At 41.9% G+C, this 27,984-nt stretch overlaps 1 protein-coding gene across 4 annotated transcripts; it reads left to right on the forward strand.

Annotated features, from left to right (window-relative positions):
• Positions 1 to 4,994: 4,994 nt before the first annotated feature.
• mfge8b (milk fat globule EGF and factor V/VIII domain containing b) lies at positions 4,995 to 27,571 on the forward strand. 4 transcript variants are annotated; one of them, XM_070972651.1, is made up of 11 exons: positions 5,024 to 5,188; positions 13,086 to 13,208; positions 13,417 to 13,548; positions 14,481 to 14,513; positions 20,659 to 20,772; positions 21,460 to 21,641; positions 22,126 to 22,281; positions 22,458 to 22,602; positions 24,124 to 24,326; positions 24,425 to 24,580; positions 25,680 to 27,571. In XM_070972651.1, exons 1-11 carry the CDS (start codon positions 5,119 to 5,121, stop codon positions 25,821 to 25,823), a joined length of 1,458 nt encoding a protein of 485 aa, XP_070828752.1. In that variant the 5' UTR covers positions 5,024 to 5,118; the 3' UTR covers positions 25,824 to 27,571. The 4 variants fall into 4 exon arrangements, with proteins under 4 accessions (XP_070828756.1, XP_070828755.1, XP_070828752.1 ...); XM_070972652.1 differs by having other exon boundaries at positions 24,142 to 24,326; XM_070972655.1 differs by lacking the exon at positions 14,481 to 14,513 and having other exon boundaries at positions 4,995 to 5,188; positions 24,142 to 24,326.
• Positions 27,572 to 27,984: the final 413 nt, after the last annotated feature.

Consider the following 27,984-nt stretch of genomic DNA (forward strand, 5'->3'; position numbering starts at 1 on the left):
GTCTGTTTACAACGCAGGAGCTGATCGGGAGCTCAGGATGCGTTCACCTGTTCTTTTAAAGCTCCGACTTTTCGTAAACCAATAGTAACTACAGCCATCAATAAAATAACACAGTTTAGCTTCTTCTTTGCATGACTTTGCGTATATTCACAAAGCAGTTATCATAGCGCGTGTATATATTTAATTCTCTTATTTTGAGACGAAGCCTATTTGAGCGTCCGTCTTCGCCGAGCTTGTAAAAGCAGGATATCCCACAGCACCGGAAGGCAGCGTAACAAATAGCGGTGTACCTTACTTCCTACTTCACTGAAACTACAGATGTCTCATTTATAGTAACACTGCGATTTCACCGAGAGGACACACATTGCAGACCACTGTAGGCCTGCAGTTTACACCGACACACAAATATGATTTACACAGACAATACTGACATATTATTCCATAATGATAGCTAATATCTAGGATAACATATAACTGAATGAGATCACACAAATATGATAGTAATATATCGCAGTAATAAGATTCACTTTAGAGTATATGTAATACCATAAGAGAATAAAAATGTAGGCAGAATGACAGTTAAGTGAGGTGACTGTTACTTCAGACAGGCACTTTTACATTGAGTTTTCAACCACTGGAGGGCGCTATTCACTAATGGGATATACAGTATGACGTGACCTGATCATGATCTTATGTCTCTGCTGATGTAGTATCACTCTAAAGTGTATTATAATATAGTATTAATTTTCTTCTGACATAGTTACGCTGTATTTATGTGTTTATGAGAAAATATCACACTATAAGTAAATATTTTGCAGACTGGCCGCAACATACAGACCCATCACATTGTGTCATAGCAGTCTAGCCCACACTTACCAAACCACTAACATAATAATTCAAATTTAGCAAAAAAATATATCTCTAGTCCCAAAGGAAGCTGAGTCCCTACACTTCAGTTTAGGTTGTTGTACCCATTCAGTTTGGCACAGTTTCAATGAACCTTTTGAGCAAAAACAGCTGTACGAACTATGAACATCAAAATGAGGTTTCGACTCATTGTAGCATTTTTTTTCTTCCAAAGCAACAAAGCCACAGGAACGTACACTCCCCTCCTCAATCATTTTCACTTCTTTATCTATGACGTTGTTTATAAGTGTGAATCCTCACTCGTATTTCTAGATGAAGACAGAAGTGAAAGGGGCTTGATCTTGTTTTTGTGTAGGAGACAGAAGTGAAAATTCACTGATACCACCAGTTACAGATTTATGAATTCTCACTGTGTTTCATTTTCACAAGGTTTGAGTTTACAGGATTATGCTGCGCTCCACCTTGAGGATTAGCATCAAACAGGCTTCTGTCACACTGAAGTTCCATCAAACCATCATTAACCTCTGGCTAAGACTTAGTGGGGGTCAGTCATGAGAAGAAGCCCTGTCTCATAGGACTGAAACATCAGAGGATGCTGCCATTGTGGAGCCTCACCACATCTGACGGCTGCTCCTTGTCAACCCACCCACAGTGCACATGATCTGTCCTTATGGCTTTAGGGCTGTGCGGATAAGGCAGCTTTTCTCTTTCTGTCTGTTGAGTTTCACAGTTGAGGAATTTTGCTGATACTTTTTTTGTGGCAAAAAAATAGAAACCAAGAGGGCTTTGAACATCTTTGCTGTTGCACACTTCAACATGATGGAAGCATTGTCATCACAGGGAGCAAATCACTGACTTTTGAGCTACAGGATGGGAAATCCCTGCGTTTTGCTGTCCACTTCAACTTTTCACATTTTCTAAAACATTACCAGATTTTTACGAGACTGATGGTGGATTGTACCTGCTTTTGGGCTGCTGGCAACATTTTTTATGATGCTCTAAAGTCTGAGTTGAGTGATATTAAATGTCTGAGGGACAGGATGACTGACTGTCTGGGATTCAGGAAGGTGTATGAAGACATACTATGATACATATAGACATATACTCCAGTATGGTTTTACCTCAAAAGGGATTGCAGAAAGCTGACAGGAAAATATTGCGTTCTACATCTAATGTTGTGGTACGCTTAATTTGGTTCATTAAAAAAAGTATTTTCATTGGATAGCTGACAGCGGAGACATGACAGGAAATGAGGGGAGAGAGACAAGCCCAGATTAATGAGTTGTGGGGAAAAATCTCCCTGTTTCTCCCACTCAATATGTATTTTGCATGGATTATGTAGTAATTATTAATAGATATCAGAATAAGTTTAAGCACATTATAAAGTACAATATTAAAAGTCTTCAAACATGATTTTAACTTGGCTCCTTTATGAAACAGGTACATCAAGATTAGGTGATAATGCAGGTGCCATTTCAAGGGCTTCAGCATGTGCATACAGTATTATCAAAAAGGCTTGTGACTTACCAAATTAACTGGCACACAGTAAATGTGGGACCCTAGTGCCCCCTGAGTGCCCTGGGGCAGTTTACTGCTTTGCATGGTTGGTCATCCAGACTTTGGGAAGGGACATGACATATTTGACCTGCTTTACACCGTTGGGACTGTCAACGGGCGGCAGTCAATCGCAGGGCAACACACAAGACAAACAACCATTCATGCTCACACTCACACCTAGGGGCAATTTTAGAGTCACCAATTAACCTAATGAGCATGTTTTTGGTCTGTGGGAGGAAGCCGGAGAACCCGGAGAGAACCCACGCATGCACGGGAAGAACATGCAAACTTCACACAGAAAGGCTGTGCCACCATGCTGCCCATAAGATTTCATTTTTAGGCTAATTGTAAGCACCTCTTAGTATCTCATTTTATGACATACAATATGTACATAAGCAGAAGTAGGTATTATTACTGCCGTTTCCCGGCGTATCCTCAGTTTGCTTTGATAGAAAATACCCCAGATAACCTTCTGCATTCACATTAAGAGGGAATTTAAAGGACAGAAAGGGGAATTTCTATGTTCCTCATCTTATAAAGTAGGAGTTGAGGTCACAGAGTCCTTCACTTCCCATATTACAGTATATTCGCTCTCTCTTTGACCTGCTGCTCATTAAACTAATGAGTGGGAACATAAGAGGAGCTTGGTATCGCTTCATCTAGCTTGAGATTTAGCTTTGATGTGAAAAGGTCATCTGGGGGATGTGGGAGGAAGGGCTATAGGTTCCACACAGCATAGTTTCAAGACTGAACCATCATTTTTGACTGCATTTGATCAAAACGTGCATGAGAGTAGAGCAACAAACTAAGCATGGAGATGTGATGTGATGAGAACAGACCATCAAAGCACAGTAGCCTTCCTCTTCCGTATTTGAGCTAGTCGCCAAGCGTGAGATCACTTTAAGCTGCATTTAAATCACTTTGGCTTGTTACTAGGCTACAGAAGGGTACATTTTACCCTGCCAATCAAAGTGTGTAGAGTTCATCTGCAAATATCATGGCTGCTATTGTACAGTCTGCCTCACTTTATCACACATAGAGGGAAATGTAAGGACGAAAGCTTGGAAGATACTTCCAAAACCATTATGCAGGTATCCTATCCTCTTAAGTTGACATCATGCAACTGTTGTCATATTCAGCCTTCTTTTGAATTCCTAAATCTGGAACAGGATGAGAAATTACATCTAATCAATTCTCATCTATACAAGAGGAAAGAGGTGAAAGATTGAACGACTGAAAGGCTCAGACACTGTTGGACACCACCTTCAAACTCACACCCATTAAAAACAATTCTTTGCCTCACGCCCACTCTCTCTGAGAGCACAAAAATCATCTATGACCCACTGCTGGATTTCAGTTCAAGAAACACCCACAGATGAACCTTTCAGCTTTCCACAATAAAACATTGGCCTTAATCTGCATTTCAGAGGAGGAGTTCATGCATCATGGGAATTTCCCAAGAACTATTTAAGAACACCATGCAGGCTTAATCAAGGAATGACATTATGGATTAAAGATGCATTAATGTAACCCGTTACTGGCCTCTTTGATTAAATTAAACAGATTACATTTAGTCTTACTCAGCTGCTGAATAGAGGAAAATGTACAAGGAAAGAAATTAGGGCTGTTTTAGACACCTTGGGCGCAGATCTCAGTGTGTGGACTCTTTTCATTTGACAGCCACAAACTTAATTTGTGCTACATGTGCTACCATGAGCCATAATTCATTTTGCCGCATTTGTCACCACGGGCAGATTTTCCTAGGGTTCCCAGCAGCAAATATGTTTTATCAGTCCCTTATTGATCCCCCAGTTAGCACACACAGAGAGACCAGAGTTCACCATGGTTTTAAGGTTTCTACATGCTGAGATTTTCACTTAATTTGAGGCAATTATTATTTTGTGTGCTCTTTGAAGGGAACATATATGTATAAATTCACACACAAATGAGACATGTCGTGGACATCACATGTAAATAAGGTTAATAGTTTTAATAATTAGCAATGACTAGTTTTCTGTCAGTCAATTAATCTGTTAATTGACTAATCATGTCAGCATGTTCAGTTAATTTATACATGCACAACTAATTTGAGATAGTAGTAAAAAGAGCTATTTATTTCTTTTTAAATGTAGTAGGAGAAGAAGCAGAAAGTGCCATGAAAAGAAGAGTCTCAAATGAAGTATGAGTACCTCAAATTTATATGCAGTACAGTGAATATACTTATATTCCACTACTGCTGGTTTCCTCCAGGCCTTAGTCAAGAAAAGTATGTCTTAAGTAACCCAGTGAAAACACTTAATTAATTAGGTCATAGGTTAAATGTTGCTAAAACATGGGAGCAATAATTTTCCTGTGATGGGTTTTATATTAAAGATCTCAATCAAGAAATTCAATTTAATGCAGCACATTAGCCGTAAACGCTTCCTTTGTTTCCAGGGTAATCAGGCTAATTTACTTTTTTTTCCTTCCCATCGGCTACGGGAAAGAGGGGGCGGGGTTTCAATTAAAATCCCCTCTGCTATTGGCTGAGAGCTGAAGCGCACATGCTCCTGCTCTACGCCTGCTGCCTGGGAGTTCAGAGCAAGCTCGAGCTTCAGTAGCAGCCACGTCCGGAGAGCCGTGGTCGTCCAGCAGTCCTGTCCTCTCTATAACTAACGAACTACAGCCAACGCACGGCTGACAGAAACAGCAGCTATGAGGGAGCAGATAAGTTTTCTCCTGTGGCTGCAACTTTTCACAGCTTGTCTGGTGTTTGGGGTGAACGGTAAGTTGCCTTTTTGTGTTTGTTTACAGTTCAGACCGCCGCCGTTGGCGTCCTCGGACCGTTGCTGCTGAGAGTTGCCCCTTCCGTTGACTTGTACTATAAAGTTTCTCCCTTTCTTTCCACGTCCATTTCGCTCCTTTCAGACTTACTCAGTGGAAATGTGCTTAGTTGTCGTCGGTGTGTTTTATCCGTTAGTTCAGCGTGTTTTTGGTATGTGATGATTGAATCTCAGCCTGGCACAAGCGGGGCACCGTCACTTCGTCGCCAAAGTAACGGAGCAGCGGGCATTTGTAGGTGGACAAGTTCAAGCGATCCTTGAATGAGCTGACAGGACGTGTGGGAATGTGAGAAGTGAGACAGTGTTTGGCTGTGAAACTGCGAGATGAGAGAGTTGCATGGTCACAATTTTAGGAGTCAAAAAAATAATAATTTGGAATTGATCATATCTGCATGTTTTTCAGGTTTTGTAGGCCAGGTGCCCATGTCAGGATGTATGTTATAGAAATATTACCTCAGGACATTATTTGTGTAGAGTGCCCCCTTTAAGAAGTATGACACATACAGGCTGGCTATTATACTTGTCCAGTGTTAACCTCATGCCGTGGGCGCTTGGCTTTGTTTGCATTTCCATGCATCAAACACATTTAGGCCGATGGACAAAGGATGAAATGGCCTGATTCTCCCGCCTTCATTTTCTGCTCACAGACCAGGGAGAAGGCATCAACTGTCACACAAACATGTTTTCCTTGGTGTGATGTTGTATTTTCCAAATGTTCCTTTTCCATTAAGCACTTTCTACACATTGTAAAGGGCAGAATTCATAACTTGGGTTGGTGCTGTGTGAAAGACAGACTGTGTATTTTTTGTCAGAAGAAACATTTGGACTTTTGACTTTTGAGCTGACAAACAGTCCAACATTTGACATTCCCTCCATCAGGGATCGAAGTGTTGTATAGAATAAGTTAACTTAAGCAAGTGGTTGATCATGTTATGTAAGATATGTGATTAAGGTAATACTGACATGGGCTCAGAATTATTTTACTGAACCTGAATGTCACACCAAATCTGTTTATGAAACATTTTTACATGATTTGTTTTAGAAACATAGCCCTTGTTAACCCTCAATAGTTGGCAAGACCAAAATATTGCATTTCCCTGCATGCTTATAGAATTTTGAGTCATGTGCATGTATGTTATGTGTATGTTGATAAACACACTGCAGGCTGCAGATGCGAACATGTGGCTTCATTAGGGGACATCAGATTTGGAGATTTGCAGATACATAACTTAGAACCAGGTAACAAACACATTCTTTTTTTTTTTTCTTTTTTTTTTTTTACAAATGCATGGTGGCAAAAATTGATGACTGCCATCCAAAAACTATTCTGCTGAACTTATATTGGGACTGTAGACCTGCGTGCAAACACAGGCTGCAGAATTTCCCTTGCTCTAATCTAACATGAATGTTTGATGCGCTTTTTTTTAAAACTTTTTTTTTGTAATTGAAGTCAAAAAATGCACGTGGCCCGAAGAGAAACACACATCCCAACATGTTTGTTCCTCGATGCTCAGGGATGGGACAGCCGTGGAGAATAGGTGTGGTTGTACTGACCGCAATGTTGAGTCACTTTTCCGGATGCAGCTGCCAATACAGACATGCCAGTGAACTTCCACCCACAACAGCGCTCAATAAGACCTTTCCACACTGTCAGGGAGCTGGGGGGAGGTGGGACTTGTTGCTGCTGTGTCATGCAAAATGTTTACGGGGCGGAATAAGAGCTGAGGGTAGAGGTTTTTCCCCCTGTGTTTTACCTGATTAGCCTCAATTCAGCAGGTTGTAGCTCACTTGTCCAGTATGTCTGCTGCTGAGGGGAGAGAAGTGGAAAATGGCGTTCTGTGTCAGGGCTGAGGCAGTCTTTTCTCACAACAAGACCACTTAGTACAGCGGAGTGAACCAGGGCTAAATATAGCCAGAAGCTCGGCCAATGGCATGGCAGGAGTGTGTGTATGTGTGTTATTTGTAGAAGTAGGCAGGTGCATGTTAACACTTTTCAATGCTTTTAATTTCCAGTATTGTTCAGGCTGTGTTGTTATTGGGCTTACTTAACCAGGAATTTAATTTCCTGCTCATTTGATGGATGTTGCACTGCAACAGTCAAATCATGCAGTGACTTTTATTTAGGGTCATGTAACAGAGGAATTGTACTTTGTATACTGTAGTCCTCTTGCCCCTTTTTTTTTGCTTATACTACTTCTTCTGACGAATAAAGTTTCCCTTGTTACCACATTAAAAAATTCATTATTCAGGATTTCAATACAGATTTATAAAGGAATGGGTTCCCTGAAAGAGCAATAATCTGGAAAACACATTTTTTCTATTTTGAAACTGCTAAAAATCGGGCTAAATTTAGATTATTGATTATTGGTGCAATATAATCTAGAATTAGATACTGTGTATAATCAGTATCAGGCATCAAAACCCCAAGACCGCCGAGTGTGAATGGAGAAGAGCTGAAAAAATTCAGTCAGAAGGAAATGAATTATTAGCCATTCTGATAATCAATCAGTTGTTTCAGTAATTTCTCAAACATTGAGGCGGAGCTTATTGCAGGTTCTTAAATGTGAGGATTTAGTGCTTTTCTTTGTCATGTGTGATAGAAAATGTATGTCTTTTAGTTCTGGACTGTTGGTTGGACATAGCAAGATGTTTAAACAAGTCACATTGGGCTCTAGGAAATCATAATTTTTCATTATTTCTGACATTTAATAGACAAAGCAATTAATCAAAGAAAAAGGAGATTTTGTGATAATGAAAATAGGGGTTAATTACAGTGTCTGATTGAGTACTTAGAGTACCCTGAGTGTCAGTAAGAGTGTGTGTGTGTGTGTGTGTGTGTGTGTGTGTGTGTGTGTGTGTGTGTGTGTGTGTGTGTGTGTGTGTGTGTGTGTGTGTGTGTGTGTGTGTGTGTGTGTGTGTGCGTGCGCGTGTGTGTGGGTGCGTGTGCGTGGGTGCGCGTGTGTGTGTTCATTCCATTGTTAAATCTAGCTCTTACCATCTGCCTGTACTGGGTCTTCCCTTCAGGCTGATGTCTTCTTCAGCAGTGATGACTTTATTAGTACTTTTCCCACCAAATCCCTTAGGACAGGATCAGCTCTCTTTCCTCCCATTTCAATTTTGAATAGCCTCCTTAATAAATGTTTCATTGCAATATGGAGTATCTTCTAATTTGGGCTGCTTTATTAGTGTCTGTCGCCCCACTTTCCAATCTGCCATGTTGAATATTTTACTTGCTGTCATGTGAGGTGAACACTGAGCCAAAATCGGCGGTACTTAATCCACAAATATTTGTATTTATGGTGTTTGTATTATCAGAGAAAATTGGCAACCTAATGACAGTATTGTTACAGTATTTACAGTAGGTACTGCTGCTGTGTTACTTTTCCGGGCTCTTTTTCAGTTACAGTACATCAGAGAAAGGCTTGTTGTTTTGTTGATGGTGCGTGACGAGTGTGTGTATTTTTAGTGGCTGGCCAGTGTTTTTTATTTTTTTGGAGCCGCAGCAGATGGCTGTGTTGCTGGAGTAGCATGTGCAGAGTACAGAAAGCTCACCTGCAGCTGGAGTCCTGCTGATCTTAATATTGGAAAAAGTGGTCCTTTAAGGACTTGGGTAGGCCTGGCCTTGATAAATGTACTTGCCATTACTTCTCCTTAAGTGTGTAGCGCCCAGTAGTGCAGTTTGGCAGTGGCAGGTCATTAGACCTGATGAGCAGTCTACAGGTCTCAAGCCTTCTTATTATGCTTCAGCACATATTTAACAGTTTTAACAAGGGCTGGATGTGTGTGTGTGTGTGTGTGTGTGTGTGTGTGTGTGTGTGTGTGTGTGTGTGTGTGTGTGTGTGTGTGTGTGTGTGTGTGTGTGTGTGTGTGTGTGTGTGTGAGAGAGAGTCCCTTTGACTTTCTGGAACACTGAGTTCCCACACTTGCCTGCCAGCCTATACGCTTCAGCATGCCAGTGTGTGCGTGACAGAGTGGAGGGCAGAGTGTTTACTGTTGTCAGGCCACAGGATACTCCAGATATGAGCACTGACATAATGACACACACATGCGCACAAACATGTAATGTGTGTAATGTTATGATCGCCGGCTCATTTATGTCAGTTTTATCCAAAGCGCTGTTTTATCTCCATAACCAGTCACTGTTTCTCTTGTATGAGCTGCAGTGAGTGTCCTCAAAGAGTCCACCCTCACTCTTTGTCCTCAAATGGCTCCACTGTCTTCAGTCTCAGCCTTGGTGCAGAGCCCTGAAATGACTCCCTAGAGCAAGGTTTACCATGCAGCCCTGAGGTGTTTCACTGCATTGTTGTGATGTCTGCTTAGCCCTGTAAAAGGGTTACCTTTCCTTTTTGTCTATTCACCGTGGCTCTGAAATGGTCAGAAAGTAAGTGTGTTAACTCAGATCACTGATTGATCCTCTCAGTCACAGCCAAATAACTCTGTAGTGGCTCATTACTCTGTGAAGTTCCTACAGGAAACACGTACATGTATTGTGCTGCCTCTCATTTGTTTAAAAGAAGTAAACACAAGACTTGTCAGGTCACTCATGCCATACCTCTGCCACCTGCAGACAAATGCCAACCATGGCATTCATTTAATTTATGAGACTACTTTTCTCAAAGCTTTCATAGCCATGTTGCAAGTGGTAAATTCTCTGTACGGAGGTAACAGCATGTCAGTGTTTAGGTCAGTTCAAGGTTCTTATTGGCAGAGCTATAGGCGCATCAAGTAGTATCACACCATAACAGCTAATACTAATGAGATACTAAAAGCACCTAAATTCAGTGTTCTAAGACTTAATTTTAGGATGATGCTGCAGTTGTGTCCTTATATCTTAGGCTCAAGCTTTTGCAGAATCACATACATCTTCTTGTTAGTCGATCTCATTGGGGACTGAATCATTGTGCGATTCTGGCTCTAACTGCTTTGTGTTTTTGGTCTGGTATTTGAAGCCCATTCTTGGGCTGAGGCATCATGGGAAAGGCACAGACCATGACTCATAAGGAGTGAGGAAAGCACAATGCCCTGTGGAAATGGCTTGTCCTGCCAAACATAACTCCACATACCTTCCTAATCTGTCACTGTGGTTGGGACAAAGTGGGGCACCGTGCTGGGTGCTTTAAGCACTGGTGTAATTTTGACAAATGTATTAAATGTGTTTTTACTGCAACCTTAAATGCTGCAAAATCGATGTATGTGGCTGTACCCTCACATGACTCATATCTTTCTTTGGTATATCACACTGTGCTAGAGAGACTATCAGTGTGTTTAGATAATGAAAGCAACAGATATGATGTTTTTGGAATTCAGCCTATGTTTGCTGGTCCACACCCACATTAACCAAAATATCAAGACATTAACATGCTCAGACTTGTTTTAATTGTGGTTTTTGTGATAAAGGGATTTAGGATTCACTGTGTCAGCAACGTCATAGAGGTTAGTGAGACCTTTAGACAAACAGGACCTGAAGTTTGAAGGCCATACTTGTATTTTTGGACAATGGATTACTTCGGTTAGTTATTTATTTATTTTTACCTTATGTTGACTGCTGCACCAGGTTAAAGGGTCAGCCCCCCAATAAAAATACTGCTTTCTTCATTCCTGCGTAATGTTATAACGATGTTGTTTTTACAGAAAATGGCATCATTTCGGGGATTTTTAAGGAGGCTCTGGTGGTTTGACCACTGTCCCTTGGCTGACCACCTTTACTAATGCATCACAAATTTCATTTCGTCAGTGAACCCAAGCAAGCTTAATGCTAAATTACCCCTCAGACAGGGCAGACCACAATTTATGTTTACAGAGACAGTTAAATGGAACTGGCTGTCCCTCTTAAAATCTTGGGATTTTATTTCAAGTTCATCAGTTAGATCGTTCCATTGAAATATTCTTGGAAGGTCATTTATTCATCATTATTTCTCATCACTGAGACGGTTTCCTGAAAGGAGCTGCCTGCCAATGTAGGGAAGGAGGTTTTGTTCCTTCCCAAAGATAAACAAACAGTAAATTTGGATAAGGATGTGTTGGCGGTGCCAGCCCAGCCTGTTGCCTAAAAGTCCCATGAGATGTGAAAGCACTTGAAGGCCATGACACTGGATACAGCACTGATAAGACTGGACATCCATGGGAAGTGCAGTTCAGTGGATCGACAGCCAAACAGGATGCTGGCAAAGTGGATCTCTTTCTTTCTCATTCTCCTTTCTCTCTAAGTGAAGAGGATGCAAATCTACCCTCCATCTCCTCAATTGCTAATGGATACTAAATTGAGTCCAGATTTTGCACAGCAGTGTGGGATAGAAAGATGGAGAGGACACAGCAATGCACAGGAAGTCAGAAGTCTCTTCAAAATGCCATTTTCAGCATGGCCTTGTGGCCTCTGTGAATTACACCCTCAGCAGGACTAAAACGCCACTTTCCTTTATTATAGAAGTCTAAAAAAATATTTATCTACTCCCACGAGTCTGCTTTATTTGAGGTGGGAAGAGGTCCGCTGCTGAATCCCCTAAAAAACGGGGTCAGAGATCCTTTTTAGCCTGTATGGCAGACACTGTGCTACCACAACCACCAATTTCACACTTGGGGTCCAACCTCAGTTTCCTAAACAATTATCCAAATGATAAGTCTTAGCTTGGAAATGTCTTCCCTGTCTTCATGGGTGTTAAAAGACTCCAAATTATTTACTTCCTCATTATTCAAAGTGTCAAAATAGGGTATAATTGAAAAGTTCTCTCCCAAAATGCTATGTGCTGTGTCTATATTCAGAAAAATGTAATTACTGGTTCATTGTTCTGTTGCATACCAGATGCTAAAATTAATTTAGACATGAACTAGGTTATCTCACTCATGTATAGCACTTAATTTCCAATTTTTGGCATTCATGATTTTGTAAGCAGTATAGCCATAGTTTTCCTTTTGGAATAAAACTCTCTCTGACTGTAAATCATAGCTCATTCAGTCCTCATGCTTTTGAAAACCGCTAGACGCCTCCTTTTTCCCCCACCCACTGCAAGCTGACATGATTTCCCTCGTGCCCAGAGAGCTGCCAGATTGTCAGGTTCGGGCAAGGCAGCAGTGATGCCGGTGGAAGCATCCAGTGTTTGTGTTGTGTTTACAGTGTAGTGATGGCTTACTCAGCTGTTCAGACCATCACATCCGTCCAGCAGCAGGCTGTTTACTCTTTATTCAGCAGCACAACACTGGAATGGAATGAAGAAACCTAATAATGGGAGGAAATCTAATTTCAGCTAATACTCTAATAATAATACTCTCAGAACATGTTGTACTCTTTCTTGTTGAAAACTTCAACTGACAGATATATAAACTATTTTTAATGCTTAAGAACTGCACAAGGAACAAAATGTTCTAAATACAGTATAAACATGCATAATGCCAACACTACTCACAAATCACAACTGCCAAGCATGTGATCCTCCTCTTCCTGTCCTGAAATATGAGCCTGGGAATATCAGATGTTTGACGGGAAATGCTGAGCTGTCAGGCATTTATGAATGTGAAATGAAGAGTACAAACCACAGCTGGATCAAACCAGATTCACAACCAGTTTTATAATATGCCCTTCTTTTCCAGTATTTCTCTCTTGGTGGTATTTTGTTTTACACACTACAGCTTTCATTGAAAGCAGCCAAAATGGAGTGAACTTTGCCTTTGTTGAAGGCTCTGCTGATATTATCTCACGTGTCCTTTTGAACTATCCCCCAGTCATCTTCTCATGTAAGAGCAAGATGTTGACCAAAATGATTTCTCTGAATGAGAAAAAAATTGCTCATCAAGTTCTGTGTACTGTGGTGGTCACCTTGTCACTCCCCCTCCCTTTCTCTCCAGGTGATTACTGTAAGGTGAACATGTGCAGTAATGGTGGAACCTGTGTGACCGGGGCAGGAGCTCCATTTATCTGTATCTGCCCTGATGGCTTCACTGGAGAAACCTGCAATGAGACTGAGACCGGTAAGCCAGGCCTCTGAGATCCAAATCATTCTCAGATCTGAACAGTTTTTCTTTTTGCTGCTGAGACAAGGACTGATCACTTACTGGTGCTTAGACTTGTTTACAACATTTACAAATCCAATTCCTGAAGAAAACTAATACTGCTCAACCTCTGTTAAACTTGGCTCTCCTGTCCTTCCTCTCCTGTGTTTTCCTTCTCATCCAAAAGGTCCCTGCAACCCCAACCCGTGCAAGAACGATGCCATCTGCGAGGTGACTGGTCAAACCCGCCGAGGTGACGTCTTCAGCGAGTACATCTGCAAGTGCCAGCCGGGCTTCGATGGAGTCCACTGCCAGAACAGTAAGTCTGTGCTCCCTCTTCAATAGCTTTATCAGGATTACATCAATGGCTCTTCAACCACTGTCAATGTTTCACATAGAGTGATGTTATAAATGAGAGATCAGGGGTAACAGTCTAGCTCTGACACAATTTGTTTTATTGTTTGTATTTTTGGTATGGCCAGATTAAATGTTTTCAGTGTATTTACATTTCCTTAGGTCATTTTCCAGGTCATACTCACCACGGTAGCGTCATAAATACATGGAAAGGCTGTCTATGAGTTGGCACTGAAAGAATCTCATAACAACACTGCAAAATGTCTTGATCAGTGGGCTTCTGAAATCTTAGGTGCCATCTCATACCATTGAAACATTTCTTTGGGCTGTTTTATTTTTACCAAAATTGTAATTAAGATTGTCCATTGAGGTATTAAAAACACAATTGGTAATCACACTCATTAGTCTTGCATCCTCACTGCTTTCATCTACGGCAGCACAATTAATTCATGCATATCAGCAACACTGAGTCTCAGTGTTGCTGATATGCTACCATCCTTATTTTACCGACTGAAGATATCATTTCCTATACAACAGTGTGGTAAGTGTAATGAGGTCCTTGTTTATCTACCCAACCTGACACACTAACATGCAGACAGCTGCTGTGAGTGCTGGCCACGAGACAGACAGCTGTCGTCCTTATGGGAGCTTCATTCATACGTCACTCAGACCAGGTTGGTTCAACCAGGGTCAGCCTAAGAGAGGGAAGCAACGGTGGGAACATGTGCTGCGCTCCTCCAACTGCCTGCAGCCCTGCACTCAGACAGATGGCTACTGTTTGCCTGAGAAGGCAGTAGAATAACAGTGGCCAGGAGTGATTTAGTAGGGATCAAGTGGGACTTTTAGGAAAAGATTATCTGTATTTTGTGTTTGATCATATATGCCTTTTTATCCTAGGTGTCCAAGGGGCAGATTTAATTTCTCCAAAAGGTAACTGTGGAAATGGGAGAGAACTATGTCTGTGTTTTCTTTTTTTTCCACTATGGTCTCTTTTCCTACTTAGAACCAGGTGCTCTCTCTTCTCTTGGCTGCATGCGGAGGCTGAGAAATTCAGCAGCACACATACGCACATACACAAACAATAAGAACATACATACACACACATTCACAGACAGGGAATTGCTGAGTTCAGCACAGTCTCTTGTTTCAAAGTCAAGGCTCTTAGCTAAACCGGCAGAGTTTATCTCGGTGTTGGATGCACCACCTTTTGACCAGTTCACCCACCCTGACAGGAAGATGTCCTTTCATACTAAAAGATTTGTTGTTCAGCTCCCTCATGCCTCAAACCTCAGTGAAGCTATACATACACTATGCCTTCTGAGCCGCTTATTTCCAAGTTACTATATATTTTAAATTAGAATTCCCCAATCAATGTTTATGCTTCATACATTCTCATTTGACTTTAAAGAAATACAGTCAAGTGTTAGCTGTTTGTGTTTTCTTTTACCCCCGAGAGCCGCAAATCACAGCTCATCAAAATCCATACATTCACAAGATCTTTGGCTGGCACTTTAAACATAGCTGTCAGAGTAAGAGCCCTCTGCAGAGAAGGCAGTTACACTAATTAGATAATGCCTCAAGGATAATGATGAGGGGAATTTATTTGACCATGCTGGTTCAAGAGAACCCCCCTGAGGACTGCTGGGTCAGGGAGGTGCCCCTCCATTCACAGCTACTAATGACTGTGTTGTGACAGTTTAAGTGCTCTCTAATTTGTACGTGTGTGTGTGGGCAAGTAGTTAGGCTCATGGCAGCCGACTCCTATGGTTTGTGTGAAACAGAGAAGGAGACGGGCTGTAGAAGAACCAGTGACTGTGGTGAGCCCGGGCAGCTGTAGCGTAGTTAAACACTTAGCCAGCATCCTCACACTCACTTCATACATGAAACTGCACATTGAGACTGGCATTTTGGGGCAGAAATTGATTGACAAAAAAAACTTCAGAAATGCCACCACCGTCCTTTCACTGGTCAGCTGTGAGGGTGTGAAGGAGCATGTGATTGGTGGATGGACTGGTTTTGATCAGAAGCAGACAAACACAGAGCCTGATAAGAAGGTGATGGAAAGTTGGAGCCAGATGTAGAAGAGTGTGTTGTTCTCGCACAAACACTGCATCTAGAAGACTATAAATAGAAAAACTCAACAGTGAAGAAGTGGAAGGTGGAGTGGTTAATAGAGGCACCATCCTCTCCTTTGAGGCCTACTGTCAGTTAAGGGAAGGAAGTCAAAAACAAAGGACTAATGCGTTTTTTGTTATCAAAATATAGTTACGATGTACTTCGTTGCTGAATAAATTTCTCCTTCAAGGACTAAAATTCCTCTGAGAAACAGATCAAGAGAGCAAGAAAATCTCCACTGGAAAAAGCTTAATCACGTGTGTGCTGCTCATCCCACATGAACAACCACACACAGCTCATGATCTCATATACAGACTGTTTAGCATACACATACACACACGGTTCATCCCCCGTGCCAGCCTAGCCAACAGAAAGTGGCGGTCCACGCTGAGCGCTCACAACGTCAGCGCTGTTACTGTTGCCAGGCGGAAAAGTGAACGTGGAGGCGGAACGGTGAATTAAGTCTGCCCTCCTGACAATGTCACAGTCACTACTCAGGTCTGACTGCAGCACTTCTGACTGTCCTGTCAAATTGGCCTAAAAGCCTTTATGGGTTGCAGTTAAGGTGTGCGTGCGTGCGTGCGTGCGTGCGTGCGTGCGTGTGCATGTGTCTATGTCTATGGGGGAGCTCAAATAAGGAGATGCAGAGAAAGAGAGAGACGTCTAGCTGTTCACTTTGGGCCACAGCAGATGGATGGAAATAGTGAGGGAAGGAGTGTTTCTCTTGCTTGTGGCCTTAAATCCCAGATTTTCATAACAGATTAAGGTAGTTATTTGCTTCTTGGAAGTCACTAAAGGGGGTGTGTATGCGTGTGCTGCTGCTTTTTCAGTTGTTTTGGGAGAATTTGCAGCTCCTCCCAGGATGTGGTAGTGTGGGCAGACTGGGCTCGATGCCCCCTGTGCAGTACAGGGTGTGTGTATGTGTAATATATATATATATATATATATATATATATATATATATATATATATTTGCGTGTATGTGTCTTGGTGCCATCATGGATCTGTGTAAGCCTGGCGTGCTTATCCTGGTTTACTATTGTCTGAATTAAACATGCGAGTTTGTCCTGTTAGGTCCCCAAAGCTGCTTACCTAGGAACCCAACATGATCTTAAGTAACAAAAGCAGCCATGAGGTGTTTTGATGAGAAATGTTCACAGGTAAACATGAGCATGCAAACAGCAACAGATTTGTGAGGGCTTGAATAACAATTAACCACAGAACAAATATGAAGTCAATACAGCTGACATGACAGAACTCTGCAGTTTTTTTTCAAGTGTGGAAACTGAAATTATGTGTGTTGATAAACAGTCAGTTATCGAGCCCTGCTGTCAAGTTGGTTTAATTTTGAAAGGATCTCTCTACAAAAAACAAAGATTCACAGTAAACATTTTTTTGAAGACTTGCTTAATTTTGAATTCTGAATTTCAAGATGCTAAACCAGCAAATTCTGTAAAAAAAAAAAAAAACCCAACTGTAAATTTTTATTCAAAATAAGCTTTTTCATCAACATGCTGGTGTTCACTCATAGATTTAAGTGCTGTACATTCACATCTGTAACTCAGCAGTTTTTGGGTTGAGCGCTTTGCTTGAGATCCTTCAGAAAATATAACAACCATATTTATGCATTTACATTACCACAGTGTGGTAAACTCTCGATGTTCAGCATGGGAAATCCATTGTGTAGAACTTCCAAGATGCCCTTTTTGTAATTTAAGCCACAAGGACATGAAGTCATGACTCAGTCAGAGAAATCGTGTGTCATCAAAGTGACAACGATGTTCTTGAAGCTCTGTCTGTATATTTGTTAGAAAGAAAAATCTAGCATACATGTTACCATAGCAAATGTAGATTCTGAATTAAGGTGAACGGATCTTACAGTAATAAATAAATGTGCAGTTCAAGGTGCAGAAATGCAACAGTATAGATATTTAAAAACCTGCAGACATGGCAGTTTTAGGAACCACAGCTGTCATTTACCAGTGCACGGGATCTTGATCTATTCAGAGTGAGCACTTAGAAACGCAGCTTTAAATACTATGCTCTGTAAATATGCTTCATGACATCAGAAGTTTCATCTCAGAGCTCTGCATCCCTCCAACAGGGACTGACTCCCTGGAGGAGATCCGATTCAAAGCTATTCTGGGTGCTGCTGGCACTCCCTGGTGCCCTGCAGCCAGTCCACACAGCAAATTACACATCTGGAAACCTCTCTGCCTTTTTTCATTTGATAATGCCATTGTGGTTTTATCTGGTCACTATGGCAACTACCATGGCAACTGTGAGAGTAATGATTAAAATATGTATATGTATATGTAATATGTAAAATATGTATGATTAATATATGTTATTTCCTTATTTCATGTTGTCATTGGTTGGAAGAAAAGACTAAGGTTTCTTCTCTGCAGCAGTCTCATTGTAAATGTTGTGTCTAAAAGATGGAAGGTTCATAACAATTACACCATAATTTAGTCCTTTTATACCGTGTTGGACATCCTGTTTGTGGGGACAAAGGATAAGTTTCCTTAGTTTCACTCCTCACACAGTTGCTGCTCTTCAACTTTTTGTGTAAACATCACAGATGGTTTAATTTCAGGACTCCGTTTGAGTACCTTGTGGGCTGAGGCCTCACACTGCGAGGCCTGGAGAATCTATCATCTAATACCATCCGCTCTTCTCGCTCAGCAACACGAAAGCAGGTTTGAGCCGTCAGATGCAGGCTCACGGAGTTTTTTAGGCCCAAATCCTGCTGGCTGCAGCACACATCCTGGACGTAGATAGCTTTGCTGATCACCATGTGCACTGCCAGCTGACCTTGGCTTTGCATCGATTAGGGTCGGGTTTCAAACAAGCCGCATGAGATTAGTATTGGTTTTCGCTTCATGCTGGGACAGATATTGATGCTCTAAATATTGTGGTAGTGTGCTGTTTCTGTTATAAGCTCCAGAGTTTGTTGGATACAGGCCATAGACTGGTGGTATGTCTTGCACATGCTCTGTCCCCCCAAAATCTGTCTGTACAAACAGTGTGCTGATAGTGGAAGCAGCTCAGTATAGAACAACAGATCAGATTGTTTTCTTGGTTGACAGTTTACAACATTCTCATCCTGAAGCATCTCTCTGGTCATTTCACAGTTCCAGTTAATCAGAGCACCAGGTGTGTACATTTCAGATGGGTAGCTCTGGAAATAAACAGACAAGCGAGCCTCTGTAGTTGTGGTGCATCCACCTGTTTCTCTACCTGTCTCAGGAATGCTATGTGCTCCTCAGTCTCCTCCCTCAGCTGCCCCCCCCCGTTTGTCACATTAAAGGATTAGACCCTGGAGCAGACCAGGTTGTATGGTCCTCCTGGTGACCAATCCTCTTACTGGAGACCCACCAGCTGACACATGTCAGGCCCAGAGTTTCAGTCAGTCTGTCATCAATTACTGATCTAGGCCTTTGGGTTGTTTGGTGTGTCTTCTCTGACATTGCAGAGGGATGTTTGTCTGTTTGTCACAAGGTGAGGAACACATGTTGATAACGTGACATCATGGAGCATGTCAGCATTTTGTTGGATAGAGGTGAGACGTGTAGACTGACCTAGGCAGACACTGTATGCGTGCATATTTATATTTGTGCCCCATGCAGCAAATAAATGATTTATTTCATCCATCTTCATGAAATGCATGAAATGGCTGTCTGGTTTTAATGAAACTGTATACAAGAGTAACCTTTAACCTTTGATCATTTCTAGTTGATGATACAGCTGAACTGTACGTATCCAAAACTGACCAAACCAAATAGGTACTACTCATTCTGTAACAGTGTTTTTGTTTTACTCTTAGTATCCTCATGTAGCCAAAAAGAAATTGTCCTTATTGTTGTAAGACAGTAATTTGATTAGAGCTTATTTACAAAGTGTGGAGAGCTTGATGATTACATTTTTTCAGACGCAGCTGCTGCTAGAAATAGTCTGTTTTATGTGATTTTGTATAAGCTCCCAGAGCCAGAAGTGACACGACTGTGGACCTCATTATCCAGAGTTTGTGGATGCACATTTCACTGTATTCCTCCTGTGACTGTGTGAAAATGAACATTTGGACACGGAGCTATTTATGGAGAGAGCATGTGGGTAGGGAGATGCTGCCGTGTGTGTTTGTTGGATAGAAACAAAACATCGGTGTGCCTCGGTTGTTTGTGTGCATTTTCTTCCATAATAACAGCCACTGGGGATTAAAGCACCAGAGACTCACTGAAATCCCCCTTTTGGTTTGCAGTCATCTATACAACCAGCTAAATTTGTGCCTTGCTCCTTGTGTATGTGGTCAATACAGAGCGCGTTCAAAGCTGGTTTAGTCACACTGACAGTTATGTGGGTGAGAGATGAAAAGGAGTTTGAGTTGACTCCTGTTTCCTTCTGCTGATCCGTTTTCCTCTCCCTGATTCACATAACACAGACTTTGAGCTGGACTGATAGTGTTGGTAGGGGCGCCATCAAGAGGCAGTGCAAAGAATTACAAGGCACCTAAGCATACATTGCACTTAAATGGCCCTGAATGATACTCGACTCTTCTTTCACAGTGTGTAAGGAGTTTAGCTCACCTTCACCCTCACTCAGCTAAACACATTAACTCTGGGGACTTTCCCATTGTATACTCCACACCCTGACAACACAAGCTCCTGGTACAGCTGGTTTATTGGTGCCAGGCATTTTGACCAAAGCTACATTTACTGTCTAATGACAAGTAACAAGCTCCTCTCTTGAGCCTTCTCTCTGCTGCACCTCCAATGCTGTTGGCATGTCTTCAACTAACCTCAGTGTGAAGCAGCTGAAGAAATGTCAAACCCTGTCTATAAAGCATGACGTGATCTTCACTCACACCTCTGACTGTGATCTGCTTCCAGACTGGCTGATCGCACTTAACCAGTGAGCTGTTTATATTTGACAGTCATTGACAGTGTGGTTTATTTCTCCATAGATGTGAATGACTGCGCCGGCCAGCCATGCGAGAATGGTGGCTCCTGTAGGGACCTGGAGGGAGATTTCAAATGCCACTGCCCATCCCCTTATGTGGGCAAACATTGCCAACTGCGTAAGTGTGTTCAGCCAATGTTCAAAAATACATCATGTTACCAATTAATGTCACTTTAGTTGCCTGAAAGTACAACTAATTTTACTGGATATAAAATGTGTGTGTTTCACATTTAGTGAAGCAAGCACACATATACAAACAGGCACAATGAATAGACATGAAATAGTGCACTATTGCCAGTTAAATAGATGTACGTATATTAATTGAAAGAAGTACAATTGAAGGAAGACATTCATTTAATTTGATTGGGAAGGCAGCCAAGCTGCTACATTTTAGAATGATCAATAGGCAGCATAAAGAGAGCCTGCCAAACGAGGAATCGATACTTGATTCAGTTAAGCTGATTCAAAGCTCTGCATCCTTAATGACTTCATAGTTTACACAGCTCAGTGAAGGTAGAGTACAAGCAAGAGTTATGGCTGAATGTCTATGAGGCCAGACATTTCTCTTCATTCTGTGTATGTGTATTCTTCTCTTCAGTCTAAAATTAAATACAGTAGCGGAATTTCAGGTTATTGCAAATATGCTAAGCTAACAAATGTAGATAATTTCTGAAAAATGTGAGCACTAAGTCATGCAAAGCTTTAGTCAGGTTTCTGAAGGTTATTGAATGCCAAATTCACACCAGGGCCACAGTGGGAAATGTTATGCTGACGTCAGAATCTGCCCCCCACCTCTCCCCTACAGGCTGTATTTCTCTGCTCGGTCTGGAGGGAGGGGGCATCGCTGAGTCCCAGATCTCATCCTCATCAGTCCGTTACAGCATGCTGGGCCTGCAGCGCTGGGGACCTGAGCTTGTTCGCCTTCACAACAAGGGCCTGGTCAACGCCTGGAGCGCTGCTGCACATGACAAGAACCCATGGATACAGGTGAGACGTGTAGACTGACCTAGGCAGACACTGTATGATTGATTGATTGATTGATTGTTTATTTAAGTGTCAAACACCATGATTGGTGCCCAGCCCTCATGGGCTTATTAGACACTTTAACAAGTAATGTATAATAGCCACATGGCAAAATACAGAACAAAGCATAACATGATAGAACCTATGAAATACATACAAAAAAGAATAGGTTGTCATATGGGATACAAAATACTTTGCCGTAGATACCAGGCCTTCTCCACAAATTTTGCCAAAGCAAAAACGTTGTTTTCAAACAACCAGCACAGAATTTCAGCTTCATCTTTCCAAAATAAATCAGGATGTATGTATGTATGTATGTATGAGTGCATAGTGTTGCCTGTCTTGATTGTATGTTACTTGATTCTTTACGTGAACTTTCAGATAGAAGTTCTATCTGAACAAGAAACTTAATGTTGTACTAATGTTGGCTCTCCTTCCATAATTTTAGATCAACATGCAAAGAAAGATGCGCTTTACAGGCATTGTGACGCAGGGTGCCAGTCGCATGGGGACAGCCGAGTTCATCAAAGCCTTCAAGGTGGCCTCCAGCCTGGACGGCAAGACGTACACCTTGTATAGAACAGACGGAGAGAGGAAGGACCATGTAAGGAGACAAAGCACAGCTCAGAAAAGTTTCAGTTGAATTGCTGTGTTTAGAATACATAAATCTTAGAAACTGCTAACTGCTACTAGATATCAGTCAACAATATCACTCATCAGCTCAAATAAGAAATGATCAGTACACTTGACACAGTTTGCTGGTTCCTCGTTTCTTTGCAGGTATTTGTTGGAAACGTGGACAATGATGGTACCAAGACCAACCTGTTTGACCCCCCAATCATTGCCCAGTACATCCGCATTATACCTGTGGTGTGTCGCAAGGCCTGCACCCTGCGCATGGAGCTGGTGGGCTGTGAGCTCAACGGTAAACTCACACAGAAATCACGCCGCACACACACTGCATGTACATCCACACACTGTGTGTTCAGTGGGCTGATGTTTATTAGTGATGAGATTTTCACGTCTGAAGTCATTCAAACTCCAGGTGGGAAAAATTGGCCAGTCTCTTTTTAAGCCAGCGTATAGCGCCCATGTTTCCTCACTAATTGCTTTCAGCCCTCGACACTCCGTGATTGATCATATTTCAAAAGATATTACTCAGAGGCCTGCAATACTTAGTAACTTTGAGCGCAGATGTGTATTTATGAAAACCATATTTTACCGTAAAACTGGCAAGCATACTGCACACTAGATGCTAATGATTCAGAGACTGAATTGGTCATATTCATCATTTAAAACTGTCACCTCAGCAGGAAAATGTAATACTTGGTTCTTTTAAGTCTTCTGTATTGCAACACATTTCTGTTCATCTTGCTGTTCCTTTCATGTAAAGCCAGCGTGGTTCTTTGGAACTCGCTGACTTCTTTCCATTGTTGACTACTCGTCTCTCTGGATTTCGTCTCATTAATCAGATCAGTGTCTGTTCTCCTGCCATCCATCACGCTTCCCAGTTTGTGCATGTTTCCAAAATTGCTTTACTGTTTTGTTTTCAGTCACCTGTCAGTCTGACAGCCAGCATGTATGAGTTTATTTTACACACTTCTCAAAGTACATTTGCTTAAATGCAAAATCCTCATAATGAAATATTGCAAGGAGAATTTGTGTCCTGGCCCTGCGATCGGCTGGCGACCGGTCCAGGGTGTACCCCGACTCTTGCCCGTTGACAGTCGAGATAGGCTCCGGCCCCCCTGCGACCCCAAAAGGGATAAGTGGCATAGAAAATGGATGGATGGATGGAGTTTGTGTCCTGAAGGTTATTGATCTGTTTTTCGAACTCCAATGATTCCACTCCATTGAGTGAGTCAACTGAAGTGTAAAATGATGTTATGAAAATGAGAAAGGGTGTTGCATAAGCAGCTACAGGATGCTGGACAGCGTGGCTGAATTCTGAACATTTTTCATGCATCTTTGACCTTCTGTTCATCTGTCCTGCATGCCCAGCTGCTTCCCTAACCCACACTCTTTAAAAAGTCTGTTTCAGCCTTTATAGATTGAACATTTGGCTCCACAACTTTGTTTTGTGCCCACATTCTGCTCGCAGAGGATCGCTGTATAAATTAATAATGTGGGTGTGATCAACATGAACCACAGATGGTAGAAACAAATAAGCCACTGTTAGATTCCACCATGTGAGCTCAGCTCAGCTCTAAGCTGCTCATTTATGGTTTCATGCTCACCTGTTTGCCATATCTCTGTCCACTGCTTCTGCTGCGCACACCCTCGACGCCATCGTCATCTCTGCGCATCTGTTTGCTGCTTCACATCACTGGCTGGCCTGGGCCGCTTCCTGTCCGTCCCCTGTCTATCATACTTTCTTTCTCTCTCTTTCCATTCCTCTTTTTTTCTGTCTCTTCCTCCGTCTCTCTGCCTGGTCTCACCTCCACAGTATATTCAAACACTTCAGGTTGCTCAGAGCCAATGGGCATGAAGTCCCGGTTGGTGTCTAACCGCCAGATCACGGCCTCCAGCACCTTCCGCACCTGGGGCATTGAGGCCTTCACCTGGCAGCCCTACTACGCCCGGCTGGACAAACAGGGCAAGACCAACGCCTGGACTGCCGCCACCAACAACCGGTCTGAGTGGCTACAGGTAGGAGAGGAGGACATGACAGAGCTGCATGTTGTTGCTTTTTTTTTTGTTTGCTTATTGCTGCGTTTTCTAAAGCGAAGCTGTTTCTGCGTTGGCAGGTGGACCTGGAGTCTCCCAAAAAGGTCACAGGAATCATCACACAGGGGGCCAAAGATTTTGGCTCCATCCAATTTGTCACGGCCTTCAAAGTGGCTCACAGCGATGACGGACAGTCCTGGACCATTGTGAAGGACGAGACCACAAGGACAGACAAGGTTAGTCCAGCTGTGGCCAGAAAGCGTGCTCTTAAATATGGAGTAAGAAAATTTAAAAACTGACTTAATCCCTGTGGAAATTAAAAACAAAAATACAGCAAAAGGAATTAAACAGAATATGAAATTTCAATCAGAGAAAACGGAAGTGTTATGAGACCATGTGAAAGACATTATTGAGACAATTAAACAAACAAATGCACATCTGATAGGAAAAAAACTCTAAGATAAAAGAATATGTACTTCTAATAATAATAATAATGATATCTGATATTGAATAAAAATGTCTGTGGGTTTTGGATTTTGTGAAAAAACTAAAGGATGCAGGTTTTTGCCGAGGGTTTTTTATTTGTGTGGTCTTTGTGTGGAAACAATAAAGAGAGTAACAGCCTAACTTGCATCTGACGTACTCGTCTACGCGCCTGGAACCAATTATGTCTGCTGGATTTGATGCTGGATTTGATTTCTGCGCTCATTCATAATGCATCCAAAAATCTGTTCACCTGACAGATGTGCAGCAAATCCAGCCAAAGCCAAAGTCATTAAGTCAAGGATGTGGAACTGACAGTTTTTGCTGATGAAACATAAATAGTTGAAGTTCAGTTTATGATCTGAGTCTCTTTCATGGGATAATGTTTGCATTTGTTTATAAGGTTCATGTTAAATGATTTTTCCTGGTGCCTGTGTCCAGTTTACTGTTGGTTTTCTGCTTCTCACTGCTTTTCCTTGGTAAATTTGGCTTTTATCCTCTTGTGCCAGAGAGCGCCTCCATATACAGTATGTATGCTCATTGTTTCCCTTTGTTAATGTTATAGTAGGAAAACAATCTCTAAGCAGCAGTTGATTTTAAGCCATGTTGTTTTTAACTGTGCTTTAATCATGACAAAAAAAGGTTAAAAAAAAATATTAAATATGATTAAATACATGCAATATGTGTGACAAAATAGTTGAGGAAAACAAAACTGGCTTTAACTCCAAAGACACCAGTATTTTTATTGGTTAAGAAAACAAGCAGCATGAAAAGTCTTTTACTGTCTGGACTGTTGAGACTCACAGCAGCTGTGATCTGTGTTGTTTTGATTGGCTGCTGTTCTCTATCCAGGTCTTCCCAGGCAACAGCGACAACAACGTTCACAAAAAGAACATCTTTGAGCCCCCGTTCTACGGCCGATATGTGCGCATCCTGCCGTGGGAGTGGCACGAGCGCATCACCCTGCGAATCGAGCTTCTTGGCTGTGACGAGTAGCGCCACCCTGGAGCCGCCTCCCCTCTCCTCCTCCTTTCTCTACCTCTTCCCCCCTTTCCCTCCTCGTCTTCCCTGCCTCACCCCTCCCTCCTGAGCCACACCTGCACTGCCTTGCTCTCAGCCCTAGGGGGCAGCAAACACCAGAGTTGCACACCACCACCCCAACCCTGGCTGGTTGCAGGTGGGAGATGTTACCCTTTACCACTGTTATCAGGGCCCTGATTGAGTTTAGCTCACTGTGTCCCCTCTTTGTTCATTTCCTGAACTGACCACTCCTCTTTTCCACCTGAACCAAATCTGTGATCATTTCAGGAAACGACTTTATATCTTCTTTGTTACTGAGCAGAGCTGGGGTCAGATTTTTATTCCACCTACCAGCTAAATCAAAGGTGGTAACTCCCCCTCGTCCCTGTGTCAGAGGTCAGGGGTAACAGGACTGCTGCTGTATCAGTTGGTGCTGCCCAGACTCTGATCCTAGATCAGTTCTACCTGGAACAATGAACCTCCAAGACCCACGGCTGGTGATGTACATAAGCTCCACTTAACAGCTTGCACTTGTCCCATAACTCAACACTTCTCCTCGGCTCGAGACACACAGAATATATATTGTCTTCAGAGGACACTTGTGGTTGGTTATTTTTCTTCACCAGAAAGTGAAGAAAATCTGATTAATATAAGGGCAAGTAACCTTTGTTTTTACATATGGAAAGAGACCCTCTTGTTGCTCTTTAGAGAAAAAAAAAAATAGCAAGTTTGAAACCAATTTACTAGCAAATTTGCCATATTTTTGTCTTTGTTGAGCAGAAAAAAAACCTTCGAAGATGTCCCACTCTGTGCCCTCCTTGTATTTCTCTGCAGTGGTTTAAAAATCCATACTTCATGTTTCCTACAGTACATTTCTTTGAACTGAACATCCAAGGTGTAAATATTTTATTCACTCTGGTAAAACGTATACATGTAGCAGCCAATAACAGAAGAGCAAACATCCCAATATTTACAGTATACAAACCCTCATTTCTACTGAACATGTGTATGAAAGCGTATTCAAATTCCATCTATTTCTGTTTGAGGCCACAGTCTCATTTAGAGGCCAAATCAGTGTAGAGTCAGCAACTAATCTTGTGCCAACTCCCTCCTAGATATTTGTTTCTGTGGGTTTTTAAAAATATAGCATACGGTGCCCTGATGCAGACACACACAATGAACTGTTAAAAAATGAACGAGCTGCTGACTGAGATTCACACACTGCTGCTGTCATGAGCTGGTGAGACATGTTCAGCCAAAGACAAGGACGACTATACACGAGAAAGAAAGTGGTTTCACATTTTTTCGTTTTTTAGTCGCTTTACGTGTGACACTGTCATTCCAGTGTTCAGATGTTATTGGCTGCTGCAGCAGATGTGTATTACATTTCATGACATGGCTTAGTTAAAAAAAATCTGTCATGTTGGAGTGACTACACTGACAGTATTAATAACAATAATCAATAACAATCCAATAATTGCGTTACTAATTGGTTAGCATTATAAACTGAGGGATTAACAATAGCGTTGAGGCTGCAAGTTACAGATTTGTGATGGCTGTGATGGTCTGAGGTCAAAGCAGATCTGCTCATTGTGTACAGGAAACACTCACTCTGTTGTGCTTCCAGTTTTCTTCACACTGCTTCACTTTTTTCTATGGCACTTTGATGTCTGTGTTTTGACATTTGAAATATCCAAAAACCAAAAAGAAAAACAAACAAACAATTGTGGATTGAAGAGCAAACAGTAAACATGTTCATTACTACATGTAGAGTACAAAGAAAAAAAGGAAATGAACTCGCAGTTCAGGTTCTTTGTTGAATTAAACTGAGCTTTGAAAGTCGTTTTTCTAGTATTAATACACAGTACATCTGTCCGTATTAGTAGATGTTAATGTTTGCTGCAGACCATCTATTTTAGGGTCCAACATTATGCCTCCAGTTGAAAGCTGAGGCCCCGCTGATAAGACCGCAAGAGAGAAACCAAATTAAAGCTGATTTTTACGGTTCCACTGGACATGTGTCACGACCCGCCGTATCATCTGCCTCTGCTGCCCCCATCACAGTATTCTAAACCTTTCCACCCCATGAATTATGAATTATGGGCTTGTGCAATATTATACTGTGTTAGTTTTGATA

The sequence above is a fragment of the Chaetodon trifascialis genome, chromosome 10 (genome assembly GCF_039877785.1).
Source record: "Chaetodon trifascialis isolate fChaTrf1 chromosome 10, fChaTrf1.hap1, whole genome shotgun sequence".
Taxonomy (NCBI): Eukaryota; Metazoa; Chordata; class Actinopteri; order Chaetodontiformes; family Chaetodontidae; genus Chaetodon; species Chaetodon trifascialis.